A 23,772-nucleotide genomic window follows, 5' to 3' on the forward strand; every position below is an offset into this window, starting at 1 on the left:
AGCTTCTGTAAATGAGAAAAATACTATCTATACAACAGAACAGTTATATGGGTAAAATTTTCTAGAAAAATACTTAACAGGCTTCCAATAAATGTAATATCTCCATTATTATCAATAATGCTCAGATTAAATATAGTGCTTGCAAAAGCAGTATTAATATTTACTCAAGCCCATGCCTTATTCTTTAATTGAACTATAGTTGACTAACAATATTAAACTAGTTTCATGGGTACAGAATAGTGATTCAACATTTTTATAGACTGTACGCATTTTAAATTATTATAAAACATTGACAATATTCTCTGTGCTATATATCCTTGTAGCTTATTTGTTTCTTAAATAATAGTTGGTACCTCTTAAATAATAGTTGGTACCAACGTTGTCATCAGTTCTCTTGTATCTTTGAGTCTGTTTCTGTTTTGTTATACCCATTTTACTTTTTAGATTTCACATGGAAGTGATAACACACAGTATTTGTCCTTATCTAATTTATTTCAGTAAGCACAATACCCTCCAAGTCCATTCATGTTATTGCAAATGAGAAAATGTCATTCTTTTTTATGGCTGAGTAGCATTCCACAGTATATACATACCACATCTTCTTTTTCCATTCATCTGTTAATGAACACTTAGGTAGATCCCATATCATGGCAATTGTAAATAAACCTGCTAATGAATATTGGGGTCAATGTATTACATATTTTCATATGAGTGTTTTCATTTCCCTTGGATATAAACCCAGGTGTGCAATTACTAGATCATATGGAAGTTCAAGTCCTAGTTTCTCTGAGGAATCTTCATACTGTTTCCTTACTGTCAGCACCAGTTTATTCTTACCAACAGTGTACAACGGTTCCCTTTTCTCCATATCCTCTGCAGCATTCGTTATTTGTGTTCTTGCTGATGACAGCTATTCTGACAGATGTGGGCTGCTACCTCATCATGGTTTTAATTTGCATTTCCCTAATAATTAGTGATATTGAGTGCCTATTGGCTATCTATAAGTTTTCTTTGGAAAAATGTCTTTTTTTTGGAATTCTTTTTGAACTATTTTTTTGAATTTTTTTCTTATTTGGTTAATCTTCCAATTTTATAATTGGGTTGTTTGTTTTCCTGATGTTATTTACCTCATCTGGATATTAACCTGTCAGTTATATCACTTGCAAATAATTTCTTCCATTCAGTAGATTATCTTTTTATTATGTCAATGGCTTCCTTTGCTATGCAAAAGCTTTTAAGTTTAATTAGGTCCCACTTGTTTATTTTTTTGCTTTTGTTTCTTTTGCCTGAGGAGAGAGTTCCAAAAAAATACTGCTATGATTTACATCGAAGGGTGTTCTGTGAATTTTCTTTTTTTATGGTTTTTTTATAGAATTTTTTTTACAGATTTTTATGATTTCCAGTCTTACACTAAGGTCTTTATTCCATTTTGAGTTTGTTTTTATATATGTTGTGAAGGAATATTCTAATTTCATTCTTTTATATCCTGCTCTCAGGTTTTCCTAGTAACACTTTTCCTCACTGTTTATATACAGAGTAACAGAGTAGTCACAATAGTATTGTACTGTTTTGAAGTTTAGTCTGACAGGGAGCATGATACCCCTATCATGTTGTCCTCTCAAGACTGCTTTGGCTATGTTATCTCTTGTCATTCCGTATCAATTTTAGGATTATTTGCTTGGTTCTGTTAAAATTGTCACGTGTATTTTGACGGGGACTACATTAAATCTGTAGACTGTTTTGAGCACTATAGACACTTTCAGTTCAGTCCAGTCGCTCAGTCGTGTCCAACTCTTTGCGACCCCATGAATCACAGCATGCCAGGCCTCCCTGTCCATCACCAACTCCCGGAGTTGACTCAGACTCACATCCATCGAGTCAGTGATGCCATCCAGCCATATCATCCATCTTCAATAGGTTCAAAATGGGCAAGTAAATCATTGCAATACACCACATTAACAAAGTATGGAAATCACATGATCACCTCAGTAGATACAGAAGAAGCATTTGACAAAATTCAGCATCAATGTATGACAAAAAAAAAAAAAAAAAACTCATCAAAGTTTTCCCCATATCTGGAGAGAACATATCTCAACATAATAAATACTATTTATGACAGACCAATACCTAACACCATAAATACTCTGAAAAGCTGAAAACTTTTTCTTTTAAATCAGTAACAAGACAAAGACACCCACTCTAACCACTTCTATTTAACATAGTATTGGAAGTCCTAGCCACACAATTATAAAAGAAATAACAAGGATCCATGTTGGAAATGAAGAAGTAAAATTATTGCTATTTGCAGATGACCTGACACTATGTATCAGTTCAGTTCTGTTCAGTTGCTCAGTCTGTTTATCTCTTTGCAACCCGAAGGACTGCAGCATCTGCAGTGATTTTGGAGCCCCAAACAGGTTAGGTTGTTTATTTGAGATTTTACTTGTTTCCTGAGGAAGGCCTGTACTGATGTCAACTCCACATACAACCCTGTGTGTTAGTTACTCAGTTGTGTGTGACTCTTTGCAACCCCACGGACTGTGGCCCGACAGGCTTCTCTGTCCATGGGATTCTCCAGGCAAGAATACTGGAGTGGATTGCCATTCCTTTCTTCAGAGGAACTTCCCAAACCAGGGATCAAACTCTGGACTCCTGCATTGCAGGCAGGTTCTTTACCATTTGAGCTACAGGGAAGTTACATACAACTACTCTGCTGCATATCATAAATTCTGAAGCATTCTGTTTCCATTTTTATTTATCTCAAGACACTTTCTGATTTCTTCATCAGCCCATTGGTTTTCTGTTGCACACTGTTTACTCTCCACATGTCTATGATTTTCCCATTTTTCTTTTTGTAATTGATTTCAAGTTTCATATAGTTGTGATTGGAAGATGACTGATATAACTTCTCTCCTGTTAAATCTGTTGACACTTGTATTTTGGCCTAGAATGTGAACTATCCTGGAGAATGTTTTACGTGTACATCAAAAGGTGTATTCTGCTGGTGTTTTGTTTGGAGGATGCTGTTGTTGTTCAGTCGCTCAGTCCTGTCTGACTCTTTGTGACCCCATGGACTGCAGCACACGAGGCTTCCCTGTCCATCACCATCTCCCGGAACTTGCTCAAACTCCTGTTCATTCAGTTGGTGATGTCATCCAACCATCTCATCCTCTGTTGTCCCATTCTCCTCCTGCCTTCAATCTTTCCCAGCATCAGGGTCTTTTCTAATGAGTTGGCTTTTTGCATTAAGTGGCCAAAGTATTGGCACTGAGCTTTAGCATCAGCCCTTCCAATGAATATTCAAGACTGATGTCCTTTGGGATTGACTGGTTTGATCTCCTCACAGTCCAAGGGACTCTCAAGAGTCTTCTCCAACACCACAGTTCATAAGAATTAATTCTTTGGCACTCAACCTTCGTTATGGTCCAACTCTCACATCTACACGTGACTACTGGAAAAACCATGACTTTGACTGTATGGACCTTTGTTGGCAAAGGAATGTCTCAATTTTCAATATGCTATCTAGGTTTGTCATAGCTTTTCTTCCAAGGAGCAAGCGTCTTTTAATTTCATGGCTGCAGTCACCATCTGCAGGGATTTTTGAGTGTGTTGTGGCTATCTATTAAGCCCACCTGGTATATTATACCATTTAAACCACTGTTGCCTTAAAAATTTTGTCTGAATGATCTATCCTTTGAGGTAAGTGGAGTGTTAATATCTCCAACTGTTATTGTAGTATTGTCAGTTTCTCCCTTATGTCTTTTAATAGTTGCTTGATATATTTAGGTGCTTCTGTATTGGGTCCATGTATGTCAATCATTATAATATCTTCTTCTTGTATTGATCCCTTTATTATAAAATAATGCCTGTCTTTGTCTTTTGTTAAATAGCTTTGTTTTAAAGTCTACTTGATCTATATGAGTACTGCTACTCCAACTTTCTTTTTTTCCCATTTGCATGAAATATCTCTTTCCATCCCCTCACTTTCAGGCTGTTTGTGTCTTTAGCTCTGAAGTGAGTCTCATGCAGGTTCACATAGATGGATCTTGGATTTTGAATCCCATCAGTCAGTCTACTTTTTTGATGTATTTTTTCCAATCACATTTAAAGTCATTATTGATAACAAAAATGCCTTTTTGTTACTTGTTTTCTGGTTGTTTTGTAGTTCTCTGTTCCTTTTTTTCTTCTCTTTGCCTTTTTTCTGGTGGTGTGATGACTTTCTTCAGTGGAATGTTTGTATTACTTTTTTTGTTTTTAGTGTGTTTTATCTATTGTAGGTGTTTGGTTTGTGATTACCATGGTGCTCATATACTGACTTGTACCTACTTATTTTATTTTTTTAAAAATAAATTTATTTTAATTGGAGGCTAATTACTTTACAATATTGTATTGGTTTTGCCATACATCAACATGAATCCACCACGGGTGTACACGTGTTCCCCATCCTGAACCTCCCTCCCACCTCCCTCCCCATACCATCCCACTGAGTTATTGCAGTGGACCAGCCCCGAGCATCCTGTATCATGCATCAAACCTGGACTGGCAATTCGTTTCACCTATGATATTATACATGTTTCAATGCCATTCTCCCAAATCATCCCACCTTTGCCCTCTCCCACAGAGTCCAAAAGACTGTGCTATACATCTGTGTCTCTTTTGCTGTCTCGCATACAGGGTTATCGTTACCATCTTTCTAAATTCCATATATATGCGTTAGTATACTGTATTGGTGTTTTTCTTTATGGCTTACTTCACTCTGTATAATAGGCTCCAGTTTCATCCACCTCATTAGAACTGATTCAAATGTATTCTTTTTAATGGCTGAGTAATACTCCATTGTGTATATGTACCACTGCTTTCTTATCCATTCATCTGCTGATGGACATCTAGGTTGCTTCCATGTCCTGGCTATTATAAACAGCACTGCAATGAACATTGGGGTACACGTGTCTCTTTCAATTCTGGTTTCCTCGATGTGTATGCCCAGCAGTGGGATTGCTGGGTCATATGGCAGTTCTATTTCCAGTTTTTTAAGGAATCTCCACACTGTTCTCCATAGTGGCTGTACTAGTTTGCATTCCCACCAACAGTGTAAGAGGGTTCCCTTTTCTCCACACCCTCTCCAGCATTTATTGCTTGTAGACTTTTTGATAGCAGCCATTCTGACTGGCATGAAATGGTACCTCATTGTGGTTTTGATTTGCTTTTCCCTGATAATGAGTGATGTTGAGCATTTTTTCATGTGTTTGTTAGCCATCTGTATGTTTTCTTTGGAGAAAAGTCTGTTTAGTTCTTTGGCCCATTTTTTGATTGGGTTGTTTATTTTTCTGGAATTGAGATGCAGGAGTTGCTTATATATTTTTGAGATTAGTTCTTTGTCAGTTGCTTCATTTGCTATTATTTTCTCCGGTTCTAAAGGCTGTCTTTTCACCTTGCTTATAGTTTCCTTTGTTGTGCAGAAGATTTTAATTTTAATTAGGTCTCATTTGTTTATTTTTGCTTTTATTTCCAATATTCTGGGAGGTGGGTCATAGAGGATCCTGCTGTGATGTATGTCGGAGAGTGTTTTGCCTATGTTCTCCTCTAGGAGTTTTATAGTTTCTGGTCTTACGTGTAGATCTTTAATCCATTTTGAGTTTATTTTTGTGTATGGTGTTAAGAAAGTGTTCTAGTTTCATTCTTTTACAAGTGTGGTTGACCAGTTTTCCCGGCACCAGTTGTTAAAGAGATTGTCTTTTCTCCATTGTATGTTCTTGCCTCCTTTGTTAAAGATAAGGTGTCCACAGGTGTGTGGATTTATCTCTGGGCTTTCTATTTTGTTCCATTGATCAATATTTCTGTCTTTGTGCCAGTACCATACTGTCTTGATGACTGTGGCTTTGTAGTGGAGCCTGAAGTCAGGCAGGTTGATTCCTCCAGTTCCTTTCTTCTTTCTCAAGATTGCTTTGGCTTTTCAAGGTTTTCTGTATTTCCATACAAATTGTGAAATTATTTGTTCTAGCTCTGTGAAAAATACCGTTGGTAGCTTGATAGGGATTGCATTGAATCAATAGATTGCCTTGGGTAGTATCCTCATTTTCACTATATTGATTCTTCCAATCCTTGAACACAGTATATTTCTCCATCTATTAGTGTCCTCTTATATTTATTTCTCCAGTGTTTTATAGTTTTCTATATATATGTCTTTTGTTTCTTTAGGTAGATATATTCCTAAGTATTTTATTCTTTTTATTGCAATGGTGAATGGAATTGTTTCCTTAATTTCTTTCTATTTTCTCACGATTAGTGTATGGGAATGCAAGGGATTTCTGTGTGCTGATTTTATATCCTACAACTTTACTGTATTCATTGATTAGCTCTAGTAATTTTCTGGTAGAGTCTTTAGGGTTTTCTATGTAGAGGATCATGTCATTTGCAAACAGTGAGAGTTTTACTTCTTCTTTTCCAATTTGGATTCCTTTTATTTCTTTTTATGCTCTGATTGCTGTGGCCAAAACTTCCAAAACTATGTTGAATAGTAGTGGTGAAAGTGGGCACCCTTGTCTTGTTCCTGACTTTAGGGGAAATGCTTTCAATTTTTCACCATTGAGGATAATGTTTGCTGTGGGTTTGTCATATATAGCTTGTATTATGTTGAGGTATGTTCCTTCTATTCCTGTTTTCTGGAGAGTTTTTGTCATAAATGGATGTTGAATTTTGTCAAAGGCTTTCTCTGCATCTATTGAGATAATCATATGGCTTTTATTTTTCAATTTGTTAATGTGGTGTATTACACTGATTGATTTGAGGATATTGAAGAATCCTTGCATCCCTGGGATAAAGCCCACTTGGTCATGGTGTATGATCTTTTTAATGTGTTGTTGGATTCTGATTGCTAGAATTTTGTTAAGGATTTTTGCATCTATGCTCATCAGTGATATTGGCCTGTAGTTTTCTTTTTTTGTGGGATCTTTGTCGGGTTTTGGTATTAGGGTGATGGTGGCCTCATAGAATGAGTTTGGAAGTTTACCTTCCTCTGCAATTTTCTGGAAGAGTTTGAGCAGGATAGGTGTTAGCTCTTCTCTAAATTTTTGGTAGAATTCAGCTGTGAAGCCGTCTGGACCTGGGCTTTTGTTTGCTGGAAGATTTTTGATTACAGTTTCAATTTCCATGCTTGTGATGGGTCTGTTAAGATTTTCTATTTCTTCCTGGTCGAGTTTTGGAAAGTTGTACTTTTCTAAGAATTTGTCCATTTCTTCCACGTTGTCCATTTTCTTGGCATATAATTGTTGATAGTAGTCTCTTATGATCGTTTGTATTTCTGTGTTGTCTGTTGTGATCTCTCCATTTTCATTTCTAATTTTATTGATTTGATTTTCCTTCCTTTGTTTCTTGATGAGTCTGGCTAATGGTCTGTCAATTTTATTTATCCTTTCAAAGAACCAGCTTTTGGCTTTGTTGATTTTGGCTATGGTCTCTTTTGTTTCTTTTGCATTTATTTCTGCCCTAATTTTTAAGATTTCTTTCCTTCTACTAACCCTGGGGTTCTTCATTTCTTCCTTTTCTAGTTGCTTTAGGTGTAGGGTTAGGTTATTTATTTGACTTTTTTCTTGTTTCTTGAGGGCAATACATGCCTGTATTGCTATGAACCTTCTCCTTAGCACTGCTTTTACAGTGTCCCACAGGTTGTTGTGTTTTCATTTTTCATTCGTTTCTATGCATATTTTGATTTCTTTTTTGATTTCTTCTGTGATTTGTTGGTTATTCAGCAGCATGTTGTTCAGCCTCCATATGCTGGAATTTTTAATAGTTTTTATCCTGTAATTGAAATCTAACCTTACTGCATTGTGGTCAGAAAAGATGTTTGGAATGATTTCAATTTTTTTGAATTTACCAAGTTTAGAATTTACGGCCCAGGATGTGATCTATCCTGGAGAGGGTTCCTTGTGCACCTGAGAAAAAGGTGAAATTCATTGTTTTCGGGTGAAATGTCCTATAGATATCAATTAGGTCTAACTGGTCTAGTGTATCATTTAAAGTTTGTATTTCCTTGTTAATTTTCTGATTAATTGATCTATCCATAGGTGTGAGTGGGATATTAAAGTCTCTCACTATTATTGTGTTATTGTTAATTTCCCCTTTCATACTTGTTAGCATTTGTCTTATGCGGTGCTCCTATGTTGGGTGCATATATATTTATAATTGTTATATCTTCTTCTTGGATTGATCCTTTGATGATTATGTAGTGTCTTTGTCTCTTTTCACAGCCTTTGTTTTAAAGCCTATTTTATCTGATATTAGTATTGCTACCCCTGCTTTCTTTTGGTCTCTGTTTGCATGGAATATGTTTTTCCAGCCCTTCACTTTAAGTCTGTATGTGTCCCTTGTTTTGAGGTGGGTCTCTTGTAGACAACATATATAGGTAGTGGTCTTATTTTTGTATCCATTCAGCCAGTCTTTGTCTTATGGTTGGGGCATTCAACCCATTTACGTTTAAGGTAGTTATTGATAAGTATGATTCCGTTGCCATTTATTTTATTGTTTTGGGTTCTAGGTTATACATCCTTTCTGTGTTTCCTGTCTAGAGAAGATCCTTTAGCATTTGTTGGAGAGCTGGTTTGGTGGTGCTGAATTCTCTCAGCTTTTGCTTGTCTGTAAAGCTTTTGATATCTCCTTCATATTTGAATGAGATCCTTGCTGGGTACAGTAATCTGGGCTGTAGGTTATTTTCTTTCATCACTTTAAGTATGTCCTGCCATTCCCTTCTTGCTTGAAGAATTTCGATTGAAAAATCAGCTGTTATCCTTATGGGAATCCCCTTGTGTGTTATTTGTTGTTTTTCCCTTGCTTCTTTGTGCTTGATCTTTGCTAATTTGATTAATATGTGTCTTGGGGTGTTTTGCCTTGGGTTTATCCTGTTTGGGACTCTCTGGGATTCTTGGAATTGGGTGATTATTTCCTTCCCCATTTTAGGGAAGTTTTCAACTATTATCTCCTCAAGTATTTTCTCATGGTCTTTCTTTTTGTGTTCTTCTTCTGGGACTCCTATGATTCGAATGTTGGGGCATTTAATATTGTCCCAGAGGTCTCTGAGATTGTCCTCATTGCTTTTAATTCGTTTTTGTTTTTTCCTCTCTGATTCATTTATTTCTACCATTCTATCTTCTACCTCACTAATCCTATCTTCTGCCTCTGTTATTCTACTGTTGGTTCCCTCCAGAGTGTTTTTGATCTCATTTATTGCATTATTCATTATATGTTGACTCTTTTTTATTTCTTCTAGGTCCTTGTTAAACCTTTCTTGCATCTTCTCAACCCTTGTCTCCAGGCTATTTATCTGTGATTCCATTTTGATTTCAAGATTTTGGATCCATTTTCACTATCATTATTCGGAATTCTTTATCAGGTAGGTTCCCAATCTCTTCCTCTTTGGTTTGGTTTGGTGGGCATTTATACTGTTCCTTTACCTGCTGGGTATTCCTCTGTCTCTTCATCTTGTTTATATTGCTGAGTTTGGGGTGGCCTTTCTGTATTCTGGCAGTTTGTGGGGTTCTCTTTATTGTGGAATTTCCTCGCTGTGGGTGGGGTTGTATGGGTGGCTTGTCAAGGTTTCCTGGTTAGAGAAGCTTGTGTAGGTGTTCTGGTGGGTGGAGCTGGATTTCTTCTCTCTGGAGTGCAATTAAGTGTCCAGTAATGAGTTGTGAGATGTCAATGGGTTTGGAGTGACTTTGGGAAGCCTGAATATTGAAGCTCAGGGCTATGTTCCTGTGCTGCTGGAGAATTTGTGTGGTATGTCTTACTTTGGAACTTGTTGGCCCTTGGGTGGTGCTTGGTTTCAGTGTAGGTATGGAGGCGTTTGATGAGCTCCTGTCGATTAATGTTCCCTGGAGTCAGGAGTTCTCTGGTGTTCTCAGGATTTGGACTTAAGCCTCCTGCTTCTGGTTTTCAGTCTTAGTTTTACAGTAGCCTCAAGACTTCTCCATTTATATAGCACCAGTGATAAAACATCTCCTTTCGAAGACAATGGGCTGCTTTTCTGGGTGCCTAATGTCCTCTGCCGGCATTTAGAAGTTGTTCTGTGGAATTTACTCAGCGTTCAAATGTTCTTTTGATGAATTTGTGGGGGAGCAAGTGGTCTCCCTGTCCTATTCCTCCTCCATCTTAGGACCGCCCCCTGTACCTACTTATTTTAATCTATAATCATTTAAGTGTAAACACAGTCTAAAAAAATCTATATTTTTCTTCTTTCCCCACACTTTGTTTTTTGTCATCTTTTACAAGCTCATCAGTTCAGTTCAGTTGCTCAGTCGTGTCTGACTCCTTGCGACCCCATGAATCGCAGCACGCCAGGCCTCCCTGTCCATCACCAACTCCCAGAGTTCACCCAGACTCACGTGCATTGAGTCAGTGATGCCATCCAGCCATCTCATCCTCTGTCATCCCCTTCTCCTCCTGCCCCCAATCCCTCCCAGCATCAGAGTCTTTTCCAATGAGTCAACTCTTCGCATGAGGTGGCCAAAGTACTGGAGTCTCAGCTTTAGCAACATTCCTTCCAAAAAACACCCAGGGCTGATCTCCTTTATAATGGACTGGTTGGATCTCCTTGCAGTCCAAGGGACTCTCAGGAGTCTTCTCCAACATACTTATCCCTTAATTGTTTATTTAAAAAAATTAATTTACTTTGAGGCTAATTATTTTATAATATTGTGGATTTTGCTATACATCGACAGGAACCAGCCACGGATGCACATGTTTCCCCCATCCCTCTGGGTTGTCCCAGAGCACCAGCTTTAAGTGCCCTGTTTCATGCATTGAACTTGCACTGGTCCTCTATTTTACATATGGTGATATACATGTTTCAATGCTATTCTCTCAAATCATCCCACCCTCGCCTTCTCCCACATAGTCCAAAATGTGTTCTTTACATCTGTGTCTCTTTTGCTGTCTTGCATATGAGTTGTCATTAGCATCTTTCTAAATTCCATAATATGTGTCAATATACTGCATTGGTGTTTCTCTTTCTGACTTACTTCACTCTGTATAATAAGCTCCAATTTTGTCTCTCTCATTTGAACTGATTCAAATGTGTGTGTGTGTTTTAATAGCTGAGTAATATTCCATTGTGTATATGTACCACTTCTTTATCCAGTCATCTGTCGATGGACATCTAGGTTGTTTCCATGTCCTAGCTATTGTAAACAGTGCTGCAATGAACATTGGGATACATGTATCTCTTTCAATTCCAGTTTCCTCAGTGTGTATGCCTAGCGGTGGGATTGCTGGGTTATATGGCAGTTCTATTTCCCGTTTTTTCACCTTAACTGTTTATTTCAGTTATACTTGATTTTTATGATTTTTGTCCTTTAAACTTAGTACTAAGTCACTGATCCACAGCCTTTACTGTATATTTTCTTTCACTCATTGTATATTTCCTTTTCCATAATTTGTTACATCTTACTATGGTACTTTCTTTTTTACTAAGAGAAGACTCTTTAACACGTTTCAGAGTCAAGTTAGTATTGGTGAACTCTTAGTTTTTGCTTGCCTGAGTTCTTTGTCTTTTCTTCAATTCTGAATGACCATCTGATGGGTAGCATTCTAGGCTGCAGGTTTTTCCCTCTGAGCACTTTAACTGTATCATGCCACTCTATTCTGGCCTGCAAAATTTCTGTAGAAAAGAATCAGGTGATAGCCTTATGGGGGTCCCCTTGTATGTGACACTTTGTTTTTCTCTTGATGCCTTATTTTTGCCATTTTAATGTAACATGTCTTAGTGTGAGTCTCTTTGGTTTCATCTGATTTGGGACTCTGCTTCCTGAACCTGGTTATTTGTTTCCTCCTTCGGGTTTGGGAAGTGTTCAGCCATAATTTCCACAAATACATTTTTGTCCCCTTTCTGTCTTTTCCTTGGAACCACCATAATGCAAATGTTATTATGCTTGCTGTTTTCCCACAGTTTCTTTTAAATGCCATTATTTTCTAATTTTTTTTCTTTTTGATTGATGATTTTTGTTATTCTATTTTCAAGATCAGTAATGCCTTCTTTTGTATCATAGTCTGCTGTTAATTCCTTCTAGTCTGCTTTTCATTTCAGTTATTGTATTCTTGAACTCTGACTAGTATTGTTTACATTTCCCACTTCCTTGTCAAAATTCTCCCTGTGTTCATCTATCCTCTAGTTGTTTTTTAAAAGTTTTTTCTTGTTCTTTTGTTTGAAACAAATTCTTCTTTCTTTTCATATTGGTTAACTTTCTGTCTCTATGAAATGTGGTGAATAATTACATATCCCAGTCTTGAAGATGTGTCCTTGTGTGGGAGCATCACTATTCAAGCCTATTCAAGTCTGTGTATTCCCACTGGCTTTGGTGGGAGAGCTGGATCTCAACTGAGCACAGGTTGTATCATCCCCCTGGGTGCTGGCATCTATCACCTTGGTAAAAGGTAGGGGTGGAAACTGAGGGGCTAAAGCCAGAGCCAAGTGTGAATTGGGGCTTTTACTATGTTCAGTGGCCATCACCATCTTACTGGTGGCAGGGTCAGGTCCAAAGTGTTCGGGCAGAAACCCTGAAGGTCAGATATGAGCTTGTTCTGGTCCCTCTAAGTATGTATTCTCCCCTCTCCTAGCCATAGTACCTTCACTGCAGAGGGGAGTAGGAACGCAGAAAGAGGGGTTGGAGCAGGCAGCTGGTGCAACTAGGGCATGCATTGGGATGGCTCCAGCATGCCAGTCAGATCTGCAGACAGCTCCTGATCCACTGCCTTCCGTGAGTGCCAGCAATAAACGTCCCTGCCACATTTAACTGCAGTGCTGGGTCTGAGTTGGCTCTGTCCCTCAAAAGTGCACACTTGCTTTGGCAATATTAGCCTATATCCTAGTTGGTATTCGCACAAGAGCTAGAGGCAATGCCGAGGTGTCCATTACTGTCAGAGCACTAGGTAGTTTTAACCTGCTTCCTTTGCCTTGTTCTGAGAGTAAACAAGAGCGTGTCCATGTTCTTCAAAGATGGGAGTCTTAGTCTCTTACACCCTCCTGTCAGTCAGTGGTTTTCAAACCAGCTAAGGGGACTTATCTTCCCAGTGCTGGCTGGTGTGCCCAGTATGTGGTTCACACTCCTAAACCCCCAGGAAGGATATGCAAGCTCATGATTTACCCCTCCTCTTCTCTGTACATTCTTAGGGATGTGTGTCCTGACCTCATTGTTTCCCTCCCTTCCTTTATGACTCCTGTGGATCTTTCTTCACAGCCTTGGTTGCCAAAGGGTCTTTCTGCTGGTCTCTAGGTACTTTTCAGTGACAAGTCCTTCACATTAAGATGTACTTTTCATGTGTTGATGGGGGTAGGTGAGCTCAGCATCTTTCAAACCCACAGTCTTGATTACCTCCCCATTCACATCTTATTTATCACACAGCATAACTTAAATGTGAGGGTACAGATAGTAGAAAAAAGCAAACTCTTCTCCAGTGACCAAAGTCTCTTTGATGAGATACTGGATTTGATAAACTACTATTTTATGATATTTCATAAAACAATGAGAAAGGGATTAGAGCAAGGTATAGCTTTCATGTTCAAGGTTGGATGTTAATTGCACTGGCATTTAATGTTGAGTAAAAATGAATTCTTTTGGGTACCTCTTTCTGCTTTATTGACTATGCCAAAGCTTTTGACTGTGTGGATCACAAGAAACTGTGGAAAATTCTGAGCGAGATGGGAATACCAGACCACCTGACCTGCCTCTTGAGAAATTTGTGTGCAGGTCAGGAAGTAACAGTTAGAACTGGACATGGAACAACAGACTAGTTCCAAATAGGAAAAGGAGTATGTCAAGGCTGTATATTGTCACCCTGCTTATTTAACTTATATGCAGAGTACATCATGAGAAGTGCTGGACAGGAAGAAGCACAAGCTGGAATCAAGATTGCCGGGAGAAATATCAATAACCTCAGATACGCATATAACACCACCCTTATGGCAGAAAGTGAATAGGAACTAAAAAGCCCCTTGCTGAAAGTGAAAGTGGAGAGTGAAAAAGTTGGCTTAAAGCTCAACATTCAGAAAATGAAGATCATGGCATCCGGTCCCACCACTTCATGGGAAATAGATGGGGAAACAGTGTCAGACTTTATTTTTTGGGGCTCCAAAATCACTGCAGATGGTGACTGCAGCCATGAAATTAAAAGACACTTACTCCTTGGAAGGAAAGTTATGACCAACCTAGATAGCATATTCAAAAGCAGAGACATCACTTTGCCAACAAAGGTCCGTCTAGTCAAGGCTATGGTTTTTCCTGTGGTCATGTATGGATGTGAGAGTTGGACTGTGAAGAAGGCTGAGCGCTGAAGAATTGATGCTTTTGAACTGTGGTGTTGGAGAAGACTCTTGAGAGTCCCTTGGACTGCAAGGAGATCCAACCAGTCCATTCTGAAGGAGATCAACCCTGGGATTTCTTTGGAAGGAATGATGCTAAAGCTGAAACTCCAGCACTTTGGCCACCTCATGCGAAAAGTTGACTCACTGGAAAAGACTCTGATGCTGGGAAGGATTGGGGGCAGGAGGAGAAGGGGACGACAGAGGATGACATGGCTGGATGGCATCACTGACTCGATGCACTTGAGTCTGGGTGAACTCCGGGAGTTGGTGATGGACAGGGAGGCCTGGCGTGCTGCGATTCATGAGGTCGCAAGGAGTCGGACACGACTGAGTGACTGAACTGAACTGAAAGTATATGAGAAGAGAAGCAAAAGGCAAAGGAGAAAAGGAAAAATATGTCCCTCTAGATGCAGAGTTCCAAAGAATAGCTAGGAGAGATAAGAAAGCCTTCTTAAATGATCAATGCAAAGAAATACAGGAAAACAACACAATGGGAAAGACTAGAGTTATCTTCAAAAAAATTAGAGACACTAAGGGAACATTTCCTGCAAAGATGGGCACAATAAAGGACAGAGATTATATGGACCTAACAGAAGAGGAAGATATTAAGAAGAGGTGGCAAGAATACACAGAAGAACTATACAAAAAGATCTTCACGACCCAGATAATCATGATGGTGTGATCACTGACCTAGAGCCAGACATTCTGGATGCAAAGTTAAGTGGGCCTTAGGAAGTATCCTTACAAACAAAGCTAGTGGAGGTGATGGAATTCTAGTTGAGCTATTTCAAATCCTGAATGATGATGCTGTGAAAGTGCTGCACTCAATATGCCAGCAAATTTGGAAAACTCAGCAGTGGCCACAGGACTGGAAAAGGTCAGTTTTCATTCCAATCCCAAAGAAAGGCAATGCCAAAGAATTCTCAGACTACCAGACAATTGTACTCATCTCACATGCTAGCAAAGTAATGCTGAAAATTCTCGAAGCTACGCTTCAACAGTACGTGAATTGAGAACTTCCTGATGTTCAAGCTGGATTTAGAAAAGGCAGAGGAACCAGAGATCAAATTGCCAACATCTGCTGGATCATTGAAAAAGGAAGAGAGTTCCAGAAAAACATCTACTTCTGCTTTATTGACTATGCCAGAGCCTTTGACTGTGTGGATCACAACAAACTGTGGAAAATTCTTCAAGAGATGGGAGTACCAGACCACCTTATCTGCCTCCTGAGAAATCTGTATGCAGGTCAAGAAGCAAATTAGAACTGGACATGGAACAATAGACTGGTTCCAAATTGGGAAAAGGGTACACCAAGGCTATATATTGTCACCTTGCTTATTTAAGTCATATGCAGATTACATCATGCGAAATGCGAGGCTGGATGAAGCACAAGCTGGAATCAAGATTGCTGGGAGAAATAACAATAACCTCAGACATGCTGATCACACTACCCTTATGGAACAAAGTGAAGAGGAACTAAAGAGCCTCTTAATCAAAGTGAAAGAGGAGAGTGAAATAGTTGACTTAAAACTCAACATTAAAAAAACGAAGATCATGGCATCTGATCCCATCAATCACTTCATGGAAAATAGATGGGGAAACAATGGAAACAGTACAGACTTTATTACTGGGGGCTCCAAAATCACTGCAGATAGTGATGGCAGTCATGAAATTAAAAGACGCTTGCTCCTTGGAAGGAAAGCTGCAGCAAATCTAGACAGGCTATTAGAAAGCAGAGACATTACTTTGCCAACAAAGGTCCGTCTAGTCAAGGTTATGGTTTTTCCAGTAGTCATGTATGGATGTGAGAGTTGGAGTATAAAGAATGCTGAGTGTCAAAGAACTGATACTTTTGAACTGTGCTGTTGGAGAAGACTCTTGGAGAGTCCCTTAGACTGCAAGGGGATCAAACCAGCCCATCCTAAAGGAAATCAATCCTGAGTATTCATTGGAAGGACTGATGTTGACTCTGAAGCTCCAATACTTTGGCCACCTGATGCAAAAAACTGACTCATTAGAAAAGACCCTGATGCTGTGAAAGATTGAAGGCAGGAGGAGAAGGGGACAACAGAGGATGAGATGGTTAGATGGAATCGCCGACTAAATGGACATGAATTTGAGCGAGATCTGGGAGTTGGTGATAGACAGGGAAGCCTGGCATGCTGCAGTCCATGGGTCATAAAGAGTTGGATACAAGTGAGCAACTGAACTGAACTGAAAGTATATTCAAATATGTCTGCATCCTTTTTTTAACTGGCATTTCTTTAGATAAAGCCTCCATTATCTCTCATCAGGACTCCAGTCCAGTCTCCTTGTTTCTACTCCTGTCTACCCTCTAATCCATTATTTACTATAGCCAGAAGAGTATTTAAAAAGTGTTAAAAAAATATGTACCCCTTTATGCTACTCCCCTAATTAAAACCATTGGAATAAAATGTAAACTTCTACCATGGCCTACCAAGATAGCCCCCAAAGATACTGGCTTCCCAGTATTCTGTGTGGCCAATAGCCTACATTAGAAATGATTTTTAAAATTAGGTTATAAAGGACTGCAGCTTCTATTTTAAGCATTCTCTCCCTTCAACAGGGCTTTCTCAATGGCTCAGAATGTAAAAAATCCACCTGAAATGCAGATGTAGGAGACACAGGTTCGATCCTTGGGTTGGGAAGATCCCCTGGAGGAGGGCATGGCAACCCACTTCAATATTTTTGGTGGGAAATCCCATGGACAGAAGTGCCTGGTGGCTATGGTCCTTGGGGTCGCAAAGGACCAAAGGACCCTGAAGCGACTGAACACACACACTCCCTTCAACACTCTCTTCTTCACTCCCTTGGATCTTTCACTTTAAAGGAAACAATTCCATGTTAAGAGCAGCTCTGTGGAGAGACCTCCATGGAAAAGAACTATAGCCTCTGGCCAGGAGCCACTGTGGAACTGAGGATGGCCAGAATCCACATGAGTGATCTAGGAGGTTTGAAGACTATTCATTCAAGCTCTGAGATGACTATAAACCTGGTCAACAGCTCTACTGTAACCTCATTAGGGCCCTTGAGCCAGAAACACCTGGCTAAACGATTCCCAGATTCTTGACTCGGAGAAAATGTGTAAGATGTTTGTAGTCATAAACTGTTAGCTTTTGGGATACTTTGTTATATGGCAATAGATAATTCATGCAGCCAACAAAGGTCCTGATAACTTGATCCTTGTCTATGTCTCCAATATCAATTTATATTACTCTCTTCCTGCTTATTATGCTCCAGTGACATAGGCCTTCTTTCAACTCCAAAGGGCCAAACTTTCCCCGCCTGCTTTGTACCTGCTATTACTTCTACTTAGAATACCCACCCTCCTAATATCCGAATGGCTAGTCATTTTTCATTCTTTATTGATTTTATTCTTCCTACCTAACATATATCCCATATTTCACTTCACCCTATTTTCTTCATGGCACTAAGCACAATTTGTAATTTCCACCCCCCATCCGCATTATAAATGAAAGCATCAGGAAAGCAGGGACCATATCCATCACCTTCTTCACTGTTTCCCCTATATTTATTCAGAGCATGGCACAGAGCGGGACTTAAATGAACACTTGTTAGATGAGTAAACTATTGAAACATTTTTTCAAAAACAAAACAAACATAAAACTCACTTCAGACATTAGTTATGGTAATAGAGGCCACATATTCTTATAGTGATATGGAAAAGAAAGGTTATCTTTGTTAGTGGAAATGCAATTTTATAATGATAAACCAGGAGAGAGTATCCAGTATACTTACTTGATTTTGGCCACAACAAACAGATCATTGAACAGGAAAAGATGTCGCTCCTGCCTCTGCAGGCCTCTCTTGAGTTCTACACGGCCATCAATAAGCAGAGTCCTACTGGAGCACACAAATGATGACAGAAATGCACATGTGTCCAGGCTAGCAGAAGGACTTTCTCTGTAAAAGAGCAAACACCACACATCTTCAGTCAAATGATCAAACATAGGATTGTTTCTACAGAGATTATATTTTAAAATTGGTCAAGAAATACAAAGCTCTCTCTCTATTTTTTAATGCAATGGCATAGTTTCCTAACAGGTCCCTTTTCATAGTAATGAAAACTTACACATACTCCTTTGTGTAAGATATTTTTTTACTCAGTACTTCTTGTTATGTTTAGTCTATCTCGACCTGGTAGGCCTCAATATCTCATTATAAACTTTTTTAAACAAAAAGCAAAAAATTTTTATAATAAACATATATATATCCCAACCTAGATTCTACTATTAAAATTTTACTATACTTGCTTTATCACATATCTATCCAACTATCTATTAACCCATTTGATTTTTGGTGTTTCAGTACAAACTGATACAGCAGTACATTTCACCCTGAGTATTTTAGCATGCATATCATGTACAATGAAATGTAAAATTCTAGGTATATATTTCATGAGTGTTGACAAATGTATTCACTTGTGTGATTTAAACCCTTATCAAGATGTAGAACATTATCATCACTCCAAAAATTTTTCCTCTTATTCCTTTTCAGTTGTTATATTAGATAAAGATGGCTTCTATGTATTGGCCTGAGTTATTTCTTCATTGAAGGCTGAGATCCATTAGCTCCAACTAAATGTTGTATAAACCAACATTTTTATACACTCAATTATTAAAAAAAAATGACCCCAAACAAGCAGACTTTTATTTATTTTTAATTTAATTTTATTTTTAAACTTTACATAATTGTATTAGTTTTGCCAAATATCAAAATGAATCCACCACAGGTATACATGTGTTCCCCATCCTGAACCCTCCTCCCTCCTCCCTCCCCATACCATCCCTCTGGGTCGTCCCAGTGCACTAGCCCCAAGCATCCAGTATCGTGCATCGAACCTGGACTATACCTTGCCTGCTTTGTATATTCCACAAAACAACACTGAACATCTTCTAGCCATTGATAAGATAGAGATTTGGGTTTTAAGACCTGAAGTCACTACTATAGTAGTGACTATCAGAGATAGTTGCAACATCACTTAGACATGTAACTTCCAGAGACAGTCACTGCAGTCTCCTTCACCTCAGGACTCCTTTGCCCTCCTTCTCTTTTGGCCAGAAGCCTCTAGCTAGTCTCATGCTGTGAGGACTTTTCTTATGCAAACCTGTCCAATGATAATAGCTTTTTCATTCATCAACCCCCAGATCCCTCAAACTCCTTACAACAGTTAATCCTTACTCCATCAGTCCTAAGGCAACCATTATTATGATTTTTTTCCCCTCTGAAATTTTGCCTATTCTAGCATTTCATATTAATGGAAACTTATATATACTCTTTTGTGTAAGATATTTTTTAACTCAGTATTTTTTGTTACATTTATTAGCAATTCATTCCTTTATATTGATGAATAGTATTCCACTGTATAAATACATGTTTGCTTATTTATTCTATTGATGGACAGCTGGGCTCTTTTCAGTTTTTAGCTATTATGAGTAAAACTGCTATTAAACTTCTACTAGTCTTTTTTTATAACCTATGTTTACATTTTTCTTCAATAAAGAACTCACAGTGGGTCACAGAATAGCTGTATGCTATTTTTAGGAAAAAAAAGAAACTACCAGTAAGTATTCCAAAATGGTTATATTAATTTATATTTTCAACAATATTCCAGGATAATTCCAGTTACTTCACAACCATGTCAACATTTGTAAACGTTTTATATTTTGGCCATTCTAATGGATATATAGCATGTCACATTAAGATTTTATTTTGCACTCCTGATGGCTAATAATGTTGAATACCCATGCTCTTATTGGTTATTTACATATACTAATTTGTGAATTGCTCCAAATCATATTTATTTATTATTGAAATCAGGAATTTTTCATATATCCTGGATCTATCTCCTGGATATACATATACTGCTGCTGCTGCTGCTAAATCACTTCAGTCGTATCTGACTCAGTCTGTGCGACCCCATAGACGGCAGCCTACCAGGCTCCTCTGTCCCTGGGATTCTCCAGGCAAGAATACTGAAGTGGGTTGCCATTTCCTTCTCCAAGGCATGCATGCATGCTAAGTCACTTCAGTCATGTCTGACTCTGTGCAACACTGTGGAGAGCAGTCCACCAGGCCCCTCTGTCCACAGGATTCTCTAGGCAATATTGGAGTGGGTTGCCATATATGCATATATACACACACATACATATACACATGCATATATGCATATATAAATATATATTTATCTTTTGTCAAATTTTGCAAGTATTTTCTTCTAGTCTGTGATTTGCTTGTATATATATATTTTATTTATTGAAGTATAGTTGATTTACAATGTTGTGCTAACTTCAGCTGTATAGCAAAAAGAATCAGTTACACATATACATATATCCACTCTTTTTTAGATTCTTTCTCATATAAACCATTACAGAGGAGTGAATAGAATTTCCTGGCCTACTCAGAATACTGAGTACTTATCAGTTATCTATTTATATTTAGCAGTGTGTATATGACAAGTCCAATCTCCCAATTTATCCCTCTCCCTGCTTTTTCTTGTTAACTTACATCTGTAACTCTATTTCTGTTTTGTAGATAACTGTTTTTAACATTCCACATATAAGTGATATCACATATTTGTCCTTGATTCATGTCACTCAGTATGACACTCTCTAGGTCCTTCCATGTTGCTGCAAATGGCATTATTTAATTCTTTCTATGGTTGAGTAACGCTCCATTGTACATATGTACCACATCTTCTTTACCCATTCCTCTGTTGATGGACATTTAGTCTGCTTCTGTGTCCTGGCTAATGTAAATAGTGCTTCAGTGAACACTGGGGTGCATGTATCTGTTTGAATCATGGTTTTCTCTGGATAGATGCCCAGGAGTGGGATTGCCGGATCACATGGCAACTCTGCCTTTACTTTTTAAAGAAACCTCCATACTGTTCACCACAGTAGCTTTACTAATTTACATTCCCACCAATGGTTTAGGAGAGTCACGCTTTTCTCCATACCTTTGCCAGCATTTATTGCCTGTAGATTTTTTGAGATGGTCATTCTTATTGGTGTGAGGTAATACCTCATTGTAGCTGTAATTTGCATTTACTTAATGAAAAAGTGATGCTGAGCCATCTTTTGATATGTTTGTTGGCCATCTGTATGTATTCTTTGGAGAAATGTCTGTTTAGATCTTCTGCCCATTTTCTGATGGGGTTGTTTGCTTTTTATGTTGAGTTCCATAAAGTATTTGTATATTTTGGAGATTAATCTCATCAGTTGTTTCACTTGCAATTATTTCCTCCCATTCTGAGGGTTGTCTTTTCATTTTGTTTATGGTTTATTTTGCTGTGTAAAAGCTTTCAAGTCCCACTTGTTTATTTTTGTTTTTATTTTCTTTACTCTAGGAGGTGGACTGAAAAAGATCTTGCTGTGATCCATGCCAAAGAGTGTTCTGCCTAAGTTTTCCTTCTAACAGTTTTATAGTGTCTGGCCTATCATTTATGTCTTTAATATACTGTGAGTTCATTTTTGTGTATGGTGTTAGGGAATGTTCTAATTTCATTCTTTTTACATGTAGCTGTCCAGTTTTCCCAGCACCATATTTTGAAAAAACTGTCTTTTGTCCATTGCATCTTCTTGCCTCCTTTGTTATAGACTAAGTGGCCCTAAGTGTGTGGGTTTATTTTACCTCTGGACTTTCTACCCTGTTCCATTGATTCATATTTCTTTTTTTTCTGCCAGTACCATATTGTCTTGATGACTGTAGCTTTGTAATACAGTCTAAAGTCAGAAAGGTTGATTCCCTCAGCTCCATTTTTCTTTCTCAAGACTGTTTTGGTTATTTGCAAAATTTTTTGTTCTAATGTAATGGAAAATGATCTTAGTAATATGATAGGACTTACATTAAATCTGTAGATTGCTTTGGGTACTACAGTCATTTTCACAATATTGATTCTTCCAATCAATAGACATGGTCTATCTCTCCATCTGTTTACATCATCTTCAATTCTTTCAGCAGTATCTTACAGTTTTCTGAGTAGAAGTCTTGCATCATTAGGTAGTTTTATTCCTAGGCATTTTATTCTTTTTAATATGATGGTGAGTGGGGTTGTTTCTCTGATTTTCTGATCTTTCATTGTTAGTGTATAAGAATGCAAGAGATTTCTGTGTGTTAATTTTATATCCTGCAACTTTGTAAATTCATCAATGAGCTCTAGTAGTTTTCTGGTAGCATCTTCAGAATTTTCTATGTATAGTATCATGTTATCTCCAAACAGTGACAGTTTAACTTTTCCAATATGGATTCCTTTCTTTTTCTCCTCTGATTGCTGTCACTATGACTTCCAAAATTATATTGAATAATAGTGGGGAGAGTGGACATCCTTGTCTTGTTCCTAATCTTAAGAATGCTCTCAGTTTTTCACCAGTAAGAATGATGCTTGCTGTGGGTTTGTGGTATATGGCCCTTATTATGTCGAGGTAAGTTACATTTGGCTTTCCTGGTGGCTCAGCAGTAAAGAATCCACCTGCCAATGGAGGAGACAGGAGTCCTATTCATGGGTTGGGAAGATTCCCTGAGAGGGATATGGCAACCCACTCCAGTATGGTTGCCTGGGAAATATGGACAGAGGAGCCTGGGAAGCTACAGTCCATGGGGTCACAAAGAGCTGGACACAATTTAGTGACTATACAGCAACACAAGTTCCCTTTGCACACTTTCTGAAGAGTTTTTCAATCATAAACAGGCATTGAATTTTGTCAATAATTTTTCTGTGTCTATTGAAATGATTATATGGTTTTTATCCTTCACTTTATTCATGTGGTGTTTCATACTGATTTGTAGATATTGAAAAAAATCTTTGTATTCTTAAGATAAATTCCACTTGACCATGATGTATGATTCTTTTAATGAGTTGCTGGATTCAGTTTAGTACTTTCTTGAGGATTTCTCTGTTTACATTCTTCAGTAATACTGATCTGTAGTTTCCTTTTTGTGTGTGATATCTTTGTCTGGTTTTGGTATCAGGGTGATGGTGGCCTCACAGAATGAGTTCAAAAGTGTTCCTTCCTCTGCAATTTTTAAACTTAATATTGCAGGATAATTCTAGTTACTTCACAACCATATCAACATTTGGCATTGTTAATCTTTAAAATTTTGGTCATTCTAGTGGATATATAGTAGCATCTCAATAAGATTTTAATTTGCATTTCTCTGATGACTAATAATGTTGAACATTCATGTTCTTATTGGTCATTCATATATATTAACTTGTGAATTGTCTCCAAGTCTTTTTAAAGTTTTTTCTTTCTCTGTTTCCCCCAGTCCTGTGGAAGTCCTGTAATCAAATTCTGTTAGCCTTCAAAGTCAGGTTTCCTGGGGATTCCTAGTCTCTTTGCCAGATCCCCAGACTAAAAAGCCTGTGATGGGGGTCAGAACCT

The 23,772-nt window shown here is 38.1% G+C and overlaps 1 protein-coding gene across 5 annotated transcripts in view; it reads right to left on the minus strand.

The window, feature by feature from the left end:
- Positions 1 to 23,772, minus strand: part of ARHGAP20 (Rho GTPase activating protein 20) — a 215,923-nt gene that overhangs the window by 80,971 nt on the left and 111,180 nt on the right. For all 5 annotated transcript variants that reach the window (XM_005215783.5, XM_059874706.1, XM_059874705.1 and 2 more), the window contains exon 3: positions 18,128 to 18,292. In XM_005215783.5, the coding sequence (XP_005215840.1) occupies positions 18,128 to 18,292 (165 nt within the window). The remainder of the gene's footprint in view (positions 1 to 18,127; positions 18,293 to 23,772) is intronic.

Source organism: Bos taurus, chromosome 15 (genome assembly GCF_002263795.3).
Source record: "Bos taurus isolate L1 Dominette 01449 registration number 42190680 breed Hereford chromosome 15, ARS-UCD2.0, whole genome shotgun sequence".
In the NCBI taxonomy this organism is placed as follows: domain Eukaryota; kingdom Metazoa; phylum Chordata; class Mammalia; order Artiodactyla; family Bovidae; genus Bos; species Bos taurus.